Source organism: Drosophila ficusphila, unplaced genomic scaffold (genome assembly GCF_018152265.1).
Source record: "Drosophila ficusphila isolate 14025-0441.05 unplaced genomic scaffold, ASM1815226v1 contig_127, whole genome shotgun sequence".
In the NCBI taxonomy this organism is placed as follows: domain Eukaryota; kingdom Metazoa; phylum Arthropoda; class Insecta; order Diptera; family Drosophilidae; genus Drosophila; species Drosophila ficusphila.
In genome coordinates this window covers 449,003-464,725 of record NW_025064016.1, presented here as the reverse complement: position 1 = coordinate 464,725, position 15,723 = coordinate 449,003, and the positions used below count along the sequence as shown (strand labels likewise).

General features: G+C 38.9%; 2 protein-coding genes across 2 annotated transcripts in view; both read right to left on the bottom strand.

Moving 5' to 3' along the window:
• The window catches only part of LOC108092726, a 28,955-nt gene that overhangs the window by 4,777 nt on the left and 8,455 nt on the right, over positions 1-15,723 (bottom strand). The gene's annotated exons all lie outside the window — the stretch shown is intronic.
• On the bottom strand, positions 3,286-7,300 carry LOC108092724 (protein toll). Its single transcript, XM_017192453.1, has 2 exons — positions 6,131-7,300; positions 3,286-5,032 (listed from the first exon to the last, which is right to left on the bottom strand). The coding sequence occupies exons 1-2, from the start codon at positions 7,171-7,173 to the stop codon at positions 3,691-3,693; spliced, it is 2,385 nt and encodes a 794-aa protein (XP_017047942.1). The 5' UTR covers positions 7,174-7,300; the 3' UTR covers positions 3,286-3,690.

The window sequence follows — 15,723 nt, the reverse complement described above, 5'->3', positions numbered from 1 at the left end:
TTTTAAAATCCAATTTAACTAATTCTTTGACTTTTTATTAATACCAATATTTTACAAATATAACAAGATCTTATTTATTTTTTTTGTCCAAATAGATTTGATTTAGGTCAAACCATATAAGGAAATGCAATCTTAAGTGTTTCCTCTCTGCTTGTCTTGCAGGCCATCTATAAAACATGGCAGATGTGTGATTTCCTGTCAATATATGTATGTGTATCAGGCGTCGACTGGAGGACAGCGAAAACCGAAGAAAAGGAAACCGCACCCCGACCAACTCTGCACTTGTTAATGACCTCTTTGTGTCGGACATCGAAATGCATTTCCTGACCCGGCCACATGGCACGAAAGTATGCAATAAAACTTCCACTAATTGCAGGACACAACCGCAACGAGGTTACTGCCACACACCACAGTAGAAAGTGCCGAAAGTTTACGAATTTTATTGCATTTAAAAAAGCGCAATGAAACGCTCGTATATGAAAGAGATACAAGCGATTTAAGTGCAAGTTAAAAAATTCAACCATTAACACGTAAATATTGGAATATTACTCAGTTATATTATTCAAGAAAAAACTCATAATTTTTAATGCTATTTTAAGAATTTATTTTATTCATTTATTTAAATCACCTGAAATTTTTTCAAGTTTGGAAATTCCTTCACAGAATTGAACATGTTTACCAAAAAACACATTAAAAATTTCCCAAACACTAGAAAACAAAGCACAAAATAAACTTTTGCATTAAATGACACCATTATGTACAAATTAGCTATTATGACGTTGATTTGATTTTTAATTAAAATAAATACGGAGAGTGCTTGAATAGCCGGCAGTCAAAAGCAATAAAATCAAATGTAATAAAAGCCATATAGTATGCTTATGAATGGGGCCAAGTATCAGCAAACACTAAACGGGATATATTCGCAGTATGCACTCGAAATGATTTGTGTACTCAAATGGCTAGAGACATCTTCAATGGAGCCACCGAAAAGCTGACTCACAGCCAGCAACAATTTTGCATTTGCATCCGCTTTCGATTCGAATTGCTGGTGGCGCCAGGCCAAAATCCATTGATGGCATCCACACCCGTTAACACACACACACACAGAGACACACACTTACACAGCCCGAGGAAGTCTTAACCCCTTGTGAGCCACACATCCTTACTTTATGACTACTAAGTAGTTCAACGCCAGGGAATCCTCGTTGAATTTTGGCTGAGGAAAATGGAGAAACTATAGGTCTTTGGGTCACGTAGCCGAAAGTCCTGGGAACGGGCAGCATCAGGAACTCTCAGCGACTACAAGCCGGTTTTATTATAGTTTCCTTCACAAAAGTTATGATAAATGAAAAGCAGTGGCTAACAGATGTTTGTGATAACTACTCGGACTTCAGCTCTGAATGTAAGTTTATGAAAAATGAGCCCGGATGATTATTCGATGGCAGCTGTGAAGTGTTGGGGCAGCAATCAAATGTCATTACTTACAAACTTATAGAATGGCACAAAGGCAGAGCGAAATGGAACCCAACATTGGCTGGGAATAAAGGACCAGGAAAATGGTTACATTTGAAATCGAACTGGATACCGTACACAAAATGAATTACATTGTGAAATTGCGAAGAGATTGAATTTCCAGCATTCAGTTTGCTGCAATAGTGCAATTTGTCCATGCTTGAAGTTATTGAAAAGGATTGGCTTTTGAAAAAATATATACGTTCAAGTACATTTTTTAAAGGATTATTTTAAACAAAATATAGGTAAGCTTTAAATGCATTTTTAGGTAAATTTTATAATTGTAAAAAAAACTTTCAATAAAGTCAACTTTGTAAATTTTTTTTAGATTCAGTATAAGCCATTCGCAGTTGTAGTGTTTTAGGTTTTTTTAAGGTTCTTAAGTTTTACAAAAACTATTGTTTATAAATGATGGATGGGGAAATATTGTTTTATTTTTTAGCTCAACCGTTTAATGGCTTAAAAAAGTGGTTTAACTGACCTTTTTAACATGCCATTCCCTTATGACCCTCACTCTTTTAGACGCCTCGCCCACAAATTGTTGGCCAGCGGGCAGGCAATGAATCTTCAAAGACGCTCCGCAAAAGACCTCAGGGCAAACTGAGCCACCACCCAAAATGTGGGTGCTGAGTGGGAGGTGGGTGGACAAAAGGCCACGCAATCGAGGGGCAAAAAAAAAAAAAAAAAAAAAGGCTGACAGCGTAAAGAGCGCAACTTGGCCAAATGCTTTTGCTCTGCCCCTTTTTATTATTACATATATTTTCACTTATTTCTGGCTGAAAATTGGCTTGGCCCCCCACTTTGGGCCTAGACTGATACTTTCGCCTGGGTTTTCGGTCCTCGCCTCAACTGAACAATGAAGGCCAGCGCAATTACTGAAGTGGATAATTAGAGTTTGAAGCGGGCCATAAGCATGTGGCTGAATAAATATTTAAGCAATTTTATCGAACGGCAAGCACTCATCATCCATTTATATTGCAAATATTTCGGCCTTTGTATGTTAATCCTTGTGATGTGCTGATGTTTGCCAACTGAATTTGCCAACATTAATGCAGAATAACAACTCTTCCAGCGCTCAGAAAATTAATTTGTAGTCATGCGGAACAGGAGTAATTAATTCTCTTATGCATACATCCGTTTAAAAACATTTTAAGCCTAAATTAGCCATGCCAAACAGTTCACAGCTGGAAACTGTTATGAAATTTAAAATTTAATTAAAATGATATGCGAAAAATTACAAAAACCAAACACAAAACATTGAGGGAAACAAAAGAAAGGACACCCAAGGACCAACTCATCAAAAGCCTAAGCCAGCAGGGAAATTTTCGTACCGGCCTGGAAACATTGTCCACTTTGTGAGTCCCTCTGGTAAATTAAAAATGTATAAAGAATGAAAAGCTTTTTAAAAGTGATTAATTTCATATTCTTCACATTTCTCTCGTAGTCTTATTAATTGTTTGTAACATTTTTAATATCTAAGGCATGTGTAAATTAAATTGTGTGACAGATACTATAGAATTTCATTTTAGGATGATAAATAAAACAAACCTTTATAGGTTTAATTAAATCTTTCAAAGCTGATATTATCGGTCATTAACAGTTGAATTAATTAATTTGATTTAAGACAATTAAGAGCATGTAAATTTAATATGAAGTTGCAAATACTGGTGCCAACGGCTGTCAATTTGATGGTTATTTATCAAAAGCTTAAAATCTGATAATTATGATTGCACTTTTGCACATAATAAGCTATACGAAAAAAAATGCAACAAGTTGGTTTTTATGTTTTATCGCCCAGTTTGGTCGATAAATAACTGTTTAATATCATTAACGGAAGAATGTTCTTTTTAATTTAAATTTATTTTCTATCGTTAATAAATAATTGCATTTTATGCCTTTGTAAATATTACATAAATACTATCGATTTTTTGAAAATTATAGTTTTGCCTACTTAAAAATAAGCTTACAGTAATGTAAATATTAAACTATTGAAACTTAATGTACACTAGGTTTAAATATCATGAGGCTTGTATTTGTACAATTTATTAACTTATTGAAACGACATACAATATTGTTGGCAAACTTTAGTGTTTAAAAAACTTCTTTAACGTTTTAATTTTTGAAGTAAAGCACACATGAGAATATATCCAAATACAAATACAAATATAATAGCTAGGCTCAAATGAGGGGACCAGCATGTTTCTTTTGACCCTTAAGAACCCTTCGATTGTGCGGCATCGCGTAGTACAACTTGCTCCAAAAGAGTGGATCTCCCCATTTGAGGTAAGTGTTCAGTTTGAGGTAAGCTCTCAATTCGCTATCGATGCCATTCATGTTCTCGAGTTCCCGGTAGAGAATTATGATGATCCTTTTTCGTTTATCCTCCAAAGTGGCCTGGTAGGCGATCCTGAACTCCATTCGAGCCCACACAGAATCGATAAAATGCTGCGATAGGATGATGATAACCCTTTTTGAATCGTCCACTGTGCGAATGATCTGCTCTGGAATGCAATCGCCCACCAACCAATCTCGATCGTGCAAACATATTCGAAAGGGATGAGGGCCACCCTCCAATTTGGGCATCAGCTTACTGATCAACTCCTCGTCTTTGTGGGAGTACGAAATGAAGGCATCGTAGGTCTTATTCTTGTCCAGTTCCTCCTCGGAAACCCACCACAGGCAGAGGTTATTATTGTACAGCCAGATCTTCAGCTCCTGCTGGAACATCAGATAGAAAACGGTGAGCAGGCAGCTAATAATCACCAGGCCACCGATCACACAGCTGATGAGCAGGACATACGAAGGACACAGCTCGAAAGCCTCCATCTGCTGGAAGGACTTATTCTGCTTGGGGCAAATGACATTCGCGATATCCATAACCCTTTGGGGATTGGTTCGCACAAAGAACAAAAGTGGCAAGGCAGAGCAATCGCAAGATATTGGGTTTCCCGAAAGTGTTAAAGTCATCGTGTTGTTTTCCTGTTGAAGGAAATCCACGAACTCCTCGCTGATCGACTGAATCTGATTGCTGCGCACATCCAAGTGGGTAAGATTCTCCGGGAGCTGGTCACCCGATCCCAAAGTGGTCAAGCTGTTGTTGGCCAAAAAGAGAAAGCTGACATTTGCATAACCTTTATGTTCGCCGATTGCCGGTAGACTTGTGAGGCTATTGTTGCCCACCTTAATTGCTGTGGTCACTAGAGTGGTGTAGGGTAATTCCGGGAGTGACCCCAATTGGGTGCCACGGCAATCCAAAATCAAGCTCTTCTTTGCCTGCTGCACCCAGCAAATGCAACGCGGATCGCAGTGCCAATCAGCCGATTTATATTGACAGGTCTCGTCATTGGTGCAGACCACCGCCTCGTAATTCATTAAAAGCGTGGCTCCGTAAAATTGGGTGTTCACCATCTCGATATAATTCAGAGTGACTACATTCTGGAATACACTTGGTGACATTGCAGTCAGCGAGTTTCGGCTCAAACGCAAAACAGTCAGCGAGGACAGCGGGGCGAAAATCGTGCTGCAGGATGAAGGATATCTCAAAAGGATTAGAATAACATTACTTAAGGAATCAGTGGGGCTATCGGGATCTATCACACCAAAAATGTTTCTTAATACTGTTCATTTACAGGGAGCCAAAAATCTTATCGCATATTGTTACTAATGCTGTAAAAAACTTTCTAAAAATTTAATGACCTTCTACATAGTTTCTATATGTTTAATTTGTTATATAGATGAATAAGTTAATTTAAGGCAATGTACTAATTTTATTTAGCTACAGATAATAAAAAAAAATCAAATCTACTTCATGAATAATCCATTTTTTGATGTAGAAAATGTATAATAATAAATATTGTTCTTATACAAAATTTTCTAGCTATGGTGGTGCTAAAAGGATGATTGGTTTTTACAGTATGTCAAAAAAAATTAAGAAAGAAAAACAATGGAAAGTCTCATTTCTTTTATTAAAGTCCGAAACTCCAAGGATTGTGTTTTGTGTTTATCACTTATCAACCATTAAATATCTAATTAATTTTTTTTTTCAACCACATCTTATCTTATCGACTTATAAAAATATTACTGTGCGTCTTAAGTTATTTGATGGCGTCTTAGGAAGATATGGAAGTATTCATTTTGCGGTTGATAATAAAAGTCATTATGATTTTGATTATTTTCACATGAAGCGAAAACTGTTACTACGGTATGCAAATACCTATCTGATTTTTATGATCAATAATCGAAATCACCGAACCAGATAAGGATCAACTAATAAATAACGTTAAACATTCTTTTCGGAGCCTAATGCTTACAACAATAACACAAACAATTAGTATCTGGGTGATAGAAACCGTGATAACCCCACTTGGCTGTCAGGTGAGACACCTAATGCTTGTTGAGTTATCGCCCGTGCCGAAAGTTGATAAGAAAAAAAGGCAGCAGCCACAGACCACAGCGATAAGGCGGAGAAGACTCGGGTTCAATGGAAATCGATTAATTACTTTGGGTAGAGGTTCTATACTTCGAGCCCTATCGCTGTGTGGGCCATCTTTTAATCAGGGCAAGCAAGTGGCGAAAACAACAAAGCCCCCCACTTTTCCTCCCCCTTTTTTCCACCCACCTTGATAAGTCAGTCAGTCTATTTTTGGATAGATCCAGAAGGGTTAGGTTCGCGAGACCCTTAAACGTATCGTTGTGCAGGGTGCCAATAGCATTGCACGAGAGATCGAGGGTTTTCAGGTTGACCTGATCCACAAACATTTCCGCGGGCAATTCGGTGAGGTCCTCGTTGCCGTTTATCTTTATGAGCTCCAACTTCTGGGTTCCCCTGAACATTTTCCTATGCACTCTCGGATTGGCCGAGGCCAATCGCAATTCCTCCAGGTTTTTCATGGCACCGAACAAGTGTGGCTGCAGGAAACCGTTGCGAATGCGAAAAGGATCCGTAAGGACGAGGGTCAAGTTCCGCAGCTGCTGAAGTTCGCGGAGCAGCGGAGTTCCGAAGGAAACCATTCCGGGACTCACGATTGACAGCGTTTTCAGGGTTCCATTCACCGTGGAGAGCATATTTCCCGGCAACTCTGACACATTCACGTTGAGCACTAAATCCTTCAAGCTATCGAATCCGTGGAATATCGACTCCTGCAGGACCTCCACATTGCTGAAGAACTTAAACTTTCGCAGACCAGGTACCTTTCCGAAATGCCAGCAGGTAATGTTCATTTCGGGCGACATTCCCTGGTAATTATCGCCGGAATTGAGAACATCCCGCGTGACCACCGTTTCCGTGGTGCGATCACGAAATACGACCGCTTTCACTTTCTGCACTCCCAAAGTCTCCAGCAGTTCGGCGACAAACGTTTCCGGCCAAAAACTATACGCATCGAATTCGATTTTCACCAGTTCGCTGATGTTGAAACGCGGCAGCCAATTCAATGCACCCGCGGCATAATAACTCATGTACAATGAAGTTCCCGATTCGGAAACCTCGAGCAGCATGGCATACTCATCGGGACAGTGGAACCTCACTACGTTCGCCTCGGCGGCACAGGTGCACTCCGGACTGTGATCATAACAAAAAGTTGGCAGCGGAATAATTTGGCCCATTGCGTTCGGCACCAATATGGCCCAAAGGAGCCAGACGGCCGGTAAATAACTCAACATTTTGCGGACACTTCACCTTGCCGTTTCTTGGCATTTATTATTTATGATTTTTAATTTTATTGGGTTTGGGTTTTGGGTTCGCGACGAGCCAGGAACGTAACGAAAAATTGCGACGCGGATATGTGAACACGGCAAAGCTTCGGCGATGACTAAATCACAGCTGTTTTCGGCTCTTGCCAGCCAACTCTGTTATCTGGCCAATTGGCTTGGCCTGCAGACTGTTGTGACTTTTTTGTGGTTCCCTATCTCGGCCAGTATCGGCACGCTGAGAGACCCGTTGACATGGCTGCCATGTGAGGCGCCATTATCAAATTAGAGATGGCAAGCGGCAATCACTCGGCGATTTTCACCCGTGATGATATCTTAATTATGGGTCGCAAAGTACAAGATGATTGTGAAATGCGAAGGGTCAAAGAACGACTGTAGTTTTCCATTAGTTTTGATTAAATGTTCAAGAAAATATATATTTCTTATAATATTTAGTAACTATATATCTAGCATCTCTTATAATTTTATGAGCATTGGCTTGACCCAAATAAATTGTTATTTTCTATATTACTACTATTATAATAGTACAACATTTTTCCATCTCTATCCGTAGAAAATAAATCATAAATTTATTATACCTTTCTAACTTGTGAATCCTACAACATGACTCATTTAAATACAACTAATTCGACATTCATCTTGGTTTGCAAGACACTTTCCTTTGACGATAACATTTTATAATTCCTTGGCTTGCGGCTATCTTGCTGAATTTATTTATGCCCAAATGCCATAATGTTAATGGTGTGCTCATGTTTCCTATTTCTGAATTTCTGGCCGTCGATAAGAATTGTTTATACATTTTTTTGTTTTCTTACTGACAACTTTGAGCGGTAACTTTTCAAGTGTTTGCACGTTCTTAGGAGCAGTGTTTATGAGTCAATGAACACAAAATAATTTGGGAGTCACACGAAGTCTACGAATTTTTGTGGTCTAATTTCGGGCTTCTAAATGTTGTTAAACTTAAAAGGAATCTAGCTTCGGCGAGCCAAAGCTGAAATACCCTTCCAGTCATCACAAATGTCAGCATAAAAATAAACAAATTTTGCAGTTTGTAAGAAAATCAAATTTCAAACGTTCAGAGGAATGTCACTTCAAAATGTAATTAAAATTTTTAAAGTTGTGGACTTAGAAGTACCGAATTTTTATCACTTGTCAACAAACCCATTTTTTTGGAAATCGGATTTCATAAAAAAATAAGCGCAGAAAATAAAAATTTAACTAATGGGGTAAGCCATATAAAATATGGATATGCAAGGGTAGAATAAAAAGTTATTTCTGACAATTTTATTATCATTTCTAACGATTTCACAGAAATTATAAATTCCCACTCACGTTCCGATTAAATCGTAAAAAAATTTACCTTTCAGAAATATTGGTTGAGGGGCTTAAACCAGAAAATAAATAACTTGTGGGAATTAAACCGTTTTTGATCCATTAAAAAAGAGGCCCGCCATGAATATGCGATGAGAGGTCCCAATATTTCGCCCTAAGCCGCGCCTTGAACTGTCACGCATGGAGCACATCCTGGCATATCCTGACACATCCTGACAGGTGTGTGGCAGCCCACGAAGGAGCTTATCGCGCCTCGCCACCTGGCCAATCTGCAACTGGGCCAGACACTCAAAAATAAATAAGGGCCATGCTGGGCCAAGTCAATCACTTAAATGGCAGCCTTCGAAGGAAGTTGGCCTTGAACGCGCCAAGGACGCAGCCAGTCATTATGGACTTTGGCACATTGTCGAGTTGTCGAACTTGCTGCGCTCAAGTTGAGCCGTCTTCATTATAAGTTGCTCATAATTCATTTCGCGTTGGCGGCCCGAAACTCAATTAACAGTTTTTTGTTTTTTTTTTTTGTACATCCTACAGGTCCAAAAAGTTTTGAGCGACATTTTAATTGGGTGTGCTTGGTCTACTCATGCAGTTCAGCATCGCCGCAGGACACACATCAGAAGTGACCTTTTCGGTCCCGGCTAAATGTGAAAAGGCAAACACAATTACACGCCCAATTACACAAACGGCAGGCAACGATGGTGTAAGAGTCCTCTCGACAGTCGCAAACGTATTACGTATACGCACTGTAGCTCGCAAAAAGCGTAGACTGTGTGTGTTGCACCTTTTTGTCGGCCTACATTCACGCACATCCTGTATTCTCTTAGATAGTGATGACAAAAGCTGTTCTCTGGCGAACCAGAACTTGTGGGTAACTATAAATTTTTAACTTGTTAACAGCCTGCTTGCGGTGAGGTTTGTTTTAATTTTTTTACTGAGATTTAGTTAAGCCAAACAAAGAAAAATTAAATAGTGATCACAAGGAAAATCCAGCAAATTGTTTTCACTTATTTACCTCAAAACTGTGTATCATAATTTCCCTAGTTATGTATTTAAATAATTTATAGTCATTATTAAATTTGAAAACAATGGCAAACATCAATAATAAATGTCTGTGATTCATAATCATTTAAAAATTACCACATTTCGCACAGCTAATTTAACTACTTAGTCCACTTTAGCTAATGGTAATGCGTTCAAATAGAATCCGATTATCTCCGCCAAACACTCGCTGCCCAAAAACCAAAATGCGGGTTATCTATGCATATATGCATCTGCACATCTGGCCTCCAGTGGAACAGTAATCTGACTGCTGGTAAATGCCAGTGGGAAACAAAAGGGCGCTTGACTTTTGACTTTTTGGCAAAAACTAGACGCTGGAGTTGTTTCGCAAATGGTAATGAGCGGACGTGCTAAGAAGTCTCATCAATCAGAGCTGAACTCGGCAGCTTTTAAAGGGTCGTATCTCATAAATGTCAACACCAAATTAACGTCATACCCGCAGAAACATACACACACTCACTTACTCACGGCCATTGGGGAAATTTATGTTTCTGGGGATGCCAGGAACAAGATTCAAAATCCTCTGTCAAATGTCAACCATGGCCATTGTGTTGGCAGGCACGCCACTCAGATTGGCCCAAACCTATTTGACATTTGGCAAATTGCATGCCAAAGGAAAATGCATTTTGAGTAGCGCATTGCAAATTAAATCAAAATACACACAAAACCCTCGACAACAGCTAAGCTCACTGGATAAGTAAGCGAAGAGCAGTGGCATAAACATCGACAAAAGCCAAATTGCGCTTCTCTTGCAGTTCGCCAACCGCATATATACTTTCCCCTTGAATTCCGCAGATGAGTGGCTTTTGTATGGCGGTAACTTTGTGCGAGTGTGTACTTGAAAAATCAAATCAAATTCAATCCGAAAAAAAATCAGAGAAATCGAATAGAATAGGAATGGTGAACAAGATCAACTATTAGCAACAAATCAATACGGTTTTGTGTTTTGCCAGTAGATGGCTGGCTGCCTGGAAGGCATCCCTCGCTCGATTCAATCTTGGTTCCACACCGAAATGTTCAACGTTGCGTATACGCAATCTGGGCCATTTGTGGGTGAGGAGAGGAGGGCGGGGCAGACAAACAACTGGGTAAATACAATTTGTTTTGTTACTAGCGGCTTAGTGCAGAGCACAACACAGAATGCACTTAAGTCGAGTGTGTCTGGGGGTAATAGAAAATGCAAAAAGGGAATCGACCAAAGTGAAAATGAGCTCTCGGTTCTGAGTCGAAAACTTGTCAAGATTAGCAAGTTTTGTGGGTGTTGCTTTGAAGTCTTACTTTAGTTATATAAGGGAATTGGTTTTATAATAATTGAATATTTTTTTGATCGATCGATCTAGAAGTTACTAAAATCTTTTTGATCAACAAAATTGTTTAGTTATGTTATATCAAAAATCCGAACAAGCTTAACGTCTATATATAACTTAAAATGTTTGCCTCATTCTGTTAAAATGTAGAACCCAAAATTTCTATTTATTTCAAACAAACATCTTTGTTGTCTTTAGGAGCATTCTCGCAAAAGATCATTTCTCATTGGAGCTCACGTCTGCCACGACCACACTTGCCACATGCGCGAGTCGTGGCGCTCGGCAAGGATCTTCCTGCCATCCACATTGCCACGAGCTGCTGCTTGCGCCACATTAAATGGCAAAATTGTCAAAATGCCGCAACAAATGGTGACCGTGGCACGTCCGGTTCTTGTTTTTGTCCTGTCTCTCCCAACATTTTTTTTATATTTTCTTTTTTTTTAGTTTTTTTTGTTGTTGTTGAGGCCGTCCTTTTGTGGTAGGTGTTGCTCCTTCTAACTGGTGGAAAACGCTGGTGGCGGGGATGCATCCATGTGTGTGGCTGCCTTTGGCGATTGTCGTTCCAGTTTGTTGGCGGCTGCTGCTCTTCTTCCCATTGCTCCGCAATTGTTGTGTGCAACAGCAGAAAACGTCGTCAACATTATTGTCAGCCACATATGAGGTCTTTTGTCTTAGCTTCTCCTTCTGGTCTCCCTTTTTGTTCTGGCAGGATTGCATTTTGTAATTTGTTCGCAACATTAAACGCTTAGTTGGCGTTTTGGCGAATGCGGCATTGAAAGTTTCGTTTGAGGTATACCTCTTATCAAACAACCTTCTGCATTTCCTAAATCAAACTAAAACAGAAGATAACAAGGAGTAAACTTAAACCCCATGGGTAGAAAATCCAAGCTTTTTGATGCAAAGTAAACATAAAAAGTGTTGGAGCAAGTTGAGGTATCGAAATGTTGTGAAAGTTTTTAAAGAAATTAAGCAGATGCAGGGCCAACAAGCCCCCCAATAAACCCCCTTGGATCCCCGGACATGCTGGTTGTCATCTTTTTCCTCTTATTTTTGGATCCAGATGCAGGCCATGCGACATCGTAAGTGTTCAAATGCATCGGGGCATGAAGCAACTACGCCAAAATACTGAAAAATCCAACTGCAACAGAGCCACCAGCAACAAATTCGACAGAAAGCTGCGCGAAAGGGAAAAACGGAATAAAAAATGTGAACGTTCGAATATTAAACTAAACTAAGAAATACCCAGTAATTATTTTAAATTGCAGTTTGTCAAAAATTTTAAAAAAATGTTGAGACTATTAATAGCTTATAAAATAATAAAAATTACTAAATTTATTCTTAACCATATTTTTAATACATTTTTTTATTGGGTATTTAAGTTAGTTTAGTTAAAAAGTTGCAGATCTAGTTTAACTGGTCTTTAAACTCATTAAAATAGTAAATGCTTTATTCTTCCTTATATATTCCCAACGCACCCTTGTGCTCCTCAAGTACCGAGTATAAAAATAGCAAAAAATAACGAAATGCCAGGCAACAAAGTTGCAAGTTGAGTTCGGCAAACAGCGCACAGCAGCAGCTCTATATAGTTGCAGTTTTTTTATATATATTCGCATACACATTTGTATCCGAGTATCTATGTGAATGCCGCTCTTCTCTACCTGTGGCGCCCCGAAGATTCAGCACAGATAGAAATTGCGAGGGGATGGGGGCTCAACTTTTTCAAGTGCTCGGCTGTTGAGTTCTCCATCCTCGCCTTTCGCCCGCCTGCAGCTTTTTACTTCCCTTCTCTCTTCGGAGGGGGAAAAAGTCCTTTTCCTTCCATTTTGGGGCCAAGTTTAAACAACTGCATGGACAAGCTCTTCGTCCAGCCGAAGGATAAACTTTTTGCTTAAAATTCGACAGGCAGAAAGTAATAATAATAATATTGTGCTTAAGCATTGGTGCAGCTCCGAGTGCCGAGAGGCACCACCCCAGCAACTTGAAGATGGAAACACTTTCCAGATGCTCACGACAATGGCCAACAAGGAGTAATTAATGCAATTGCAGTTTTTAAACTGAAGGGTAGGGTTTAAAACAGGAGAAACATAAATATGCCTTGAAATATTGTCCTAACTGCCTCGAATGTGCTGCAATAATAAATCTTTATTTTTCTTGGCAAAAATTTAGCAAACGGTGGAAGAAATTTTTAGATTAGAATATTTACATTTACAAGGATCTAAAACAACAGTAGTAATTAATATTATTCTTTTATAAAAAATTTTTAAAATAAACCAAGCTTAAAGATATTTATAAGAAATATCATACAGTTTACTTTCTTTAAAGTTTCAGTTATTTTAAGGTACATTTTTCTCTTTATTTTTAATTTGTGTTTTTTTAATGGATTCCCACTGTGCTCCTTGGTGAAGTTGCCTTCTCCTAAGATTACTTTTAGCCCGCTGCCCAAAACAACTGCAGCGCATAAAATATGCAAACTTCGAGATGTGTGTGTGCAGCTTTCAGTCATCTGCATCTTTATGCACTTTTATTTGCATAAGACGGAGCAAAAGTTGCGAGAAAATCGGTGCGTGGCCCTTTCTGCAGCAATGTGCCACCGTGCCACCGTGCCACCGTGCCACCGTGCCCCAATCCGCATTCCGCATTCCACATGCGCTCGAGTGTAAAGTAAACATACAATAAATTATAAGCGACCGCCCACCCACACACATACTAAATCACACAGTGGGCCACGCCCACATGGCACATGGAAAACTGCACTTGGAATGCCAGTGGAAATTAATGAGACGTGATGAAAAGGTGCGCTCCGCAAAATGCTTCAATTTATGCAGTTTAGCTGCAGCATCATTCGATTCAGCGAACCGCAAAATTTTCATTGCGAGAATTTCACATTTGAATTTTCCGCAAGTCGTTTTGGGGGCGTGGGAATTGCCTATCTCACTAAATTTAAGTGCAGCAGTAATACGTTGCGGAAATTCGCATTAGGCACCCAAGTGCAAGAAATAAATCTTGCAAAGTTCTCTTAACTTTGTTAAGATTGGGATACCAGACTTAATAGTTAGTGGCAAAATTGCCAAATGACCAAGTATGTAATTTAACTCAATGATTTATAATTAAAGCACTCAATTGTTGAAGGCAAAGGCATACATGTAAGCAAAGTTATTCATGTTTTCAACACTTAAGAGTTTAAATTGATTGCATTAAATTCGAATTGATTCGTTTACAATGTGTTTTCATCTGTGAAAAGTTGCATTAAACTGTGTAAATGAATAATAATTTTAATTCATATGTGTACCTTGGGCATATTTAAGCTGTTGCTTAACTTTTGCTCGTAATTTAATGCTGTAAAACATAAAGATCTGAACGTTCTTTAAAAGGCAAAAGGATTTGGTGGTAAACTTTTAATTAAAAGCATGCAAAAACATATTACATTTTGGCATTTCCTGCATCCAAGGGCGTGTGTGCATACCATTTTCAAATTTTAATTAGCTATGAAAAAGTCCTGCAGAAATTTCTCTGCTCACACACATTACCGCCCCACTTTTAATGAATTTTAAACTACTCGCCCGAAAATCCAGCAAATACCAACCCATAAATTAATTCAAAATGACTTAACTGATATTCACCTAACTTCGAAACTTTATGATATGTCGCTAGGCATCGGAACTTTCTGGCAATAAATATGAACAATAAGTTTGCCAACAGATTCAATATGGGAGACACCAACTAAAAGCTAATCAACGTCAGCCTAATTATTATAATTAGCATTATCATCTGCAGCTAGCAACTCTAAATGCAATTAGCTGCGACATGGCGAAACTTTGCAGCTTCCATTTTGTTTTTCATGCCGCTCACACAGCCGACTGCCTAATTAGGAACTTTTTCATCGCGCCTGAGAAGGAAGGCACATAACATTCTGTGTTTTATAATGGAGCCAACTGGCAGCCTTCGCCAGCCTTCAGAAGGCATCAGCTGGGACTTGTGTGTCGTTTCGTCACAACAGGAAGCAACCCGTCAGCATCGCCAATACATCCACATCCACTCAACTACGCAACCACCCAACCACCCATTCACCCATCCACCTCCGGGTTTAATGTTCCGGACCCATTCTGTCCGGACTCCGGAGTACGGAAACTGCAGCGTCGATTATGTCATTCAAGAGGCGCCCCAGAGTCACGGGCTCCCAACGTATTTGCTATATCGCCATAATGCATGTCTTATCTGTCGAATCGGCAACATCGCTGGCATCCCAGCAAAATCGACATACGAGAAAATATGTTGTGTGGCTTGTAATAATGATAAAATCAGAGGACGGTAAGCGAAAAGCAGGGGTACTCAAATATCTTCATTGTTTACAACTTCATTAAGTAAGCAAACTTCTGATGTCAAGCGTCACATAATTTAGCAATCAGCTTTTTAATGAGCTTCGTAAGGATGCAAATACCACTTACACTTTGCATATTTAATAGCTCTTCTTTTTAAAGGACACACTTTAATTAAATTCTTTTTTTTTTGGGTACGCTTAACGTATATTAAAAGGCTTTCATTTTTACCATTTTTATACTTGTGCGTGGTAGCACCTTTGAAGGATTTAATAGAAAAAGCACCCGCATTTGAACAAGTATACCAAATATTTAAATAAATTCTATTTATTTCAACTTAATTACAGCTTTTATAAAAAGTGAAAGCAACTTTTGTTTGTTTTGCGAACTTGTGTTTTACTAAAGTTTGCACACATGTTAATTACAATAAAATTACTTTATTTTACTTTACAAGGATAACACAAGTAGTAGATTTAAAATTTTCCTGC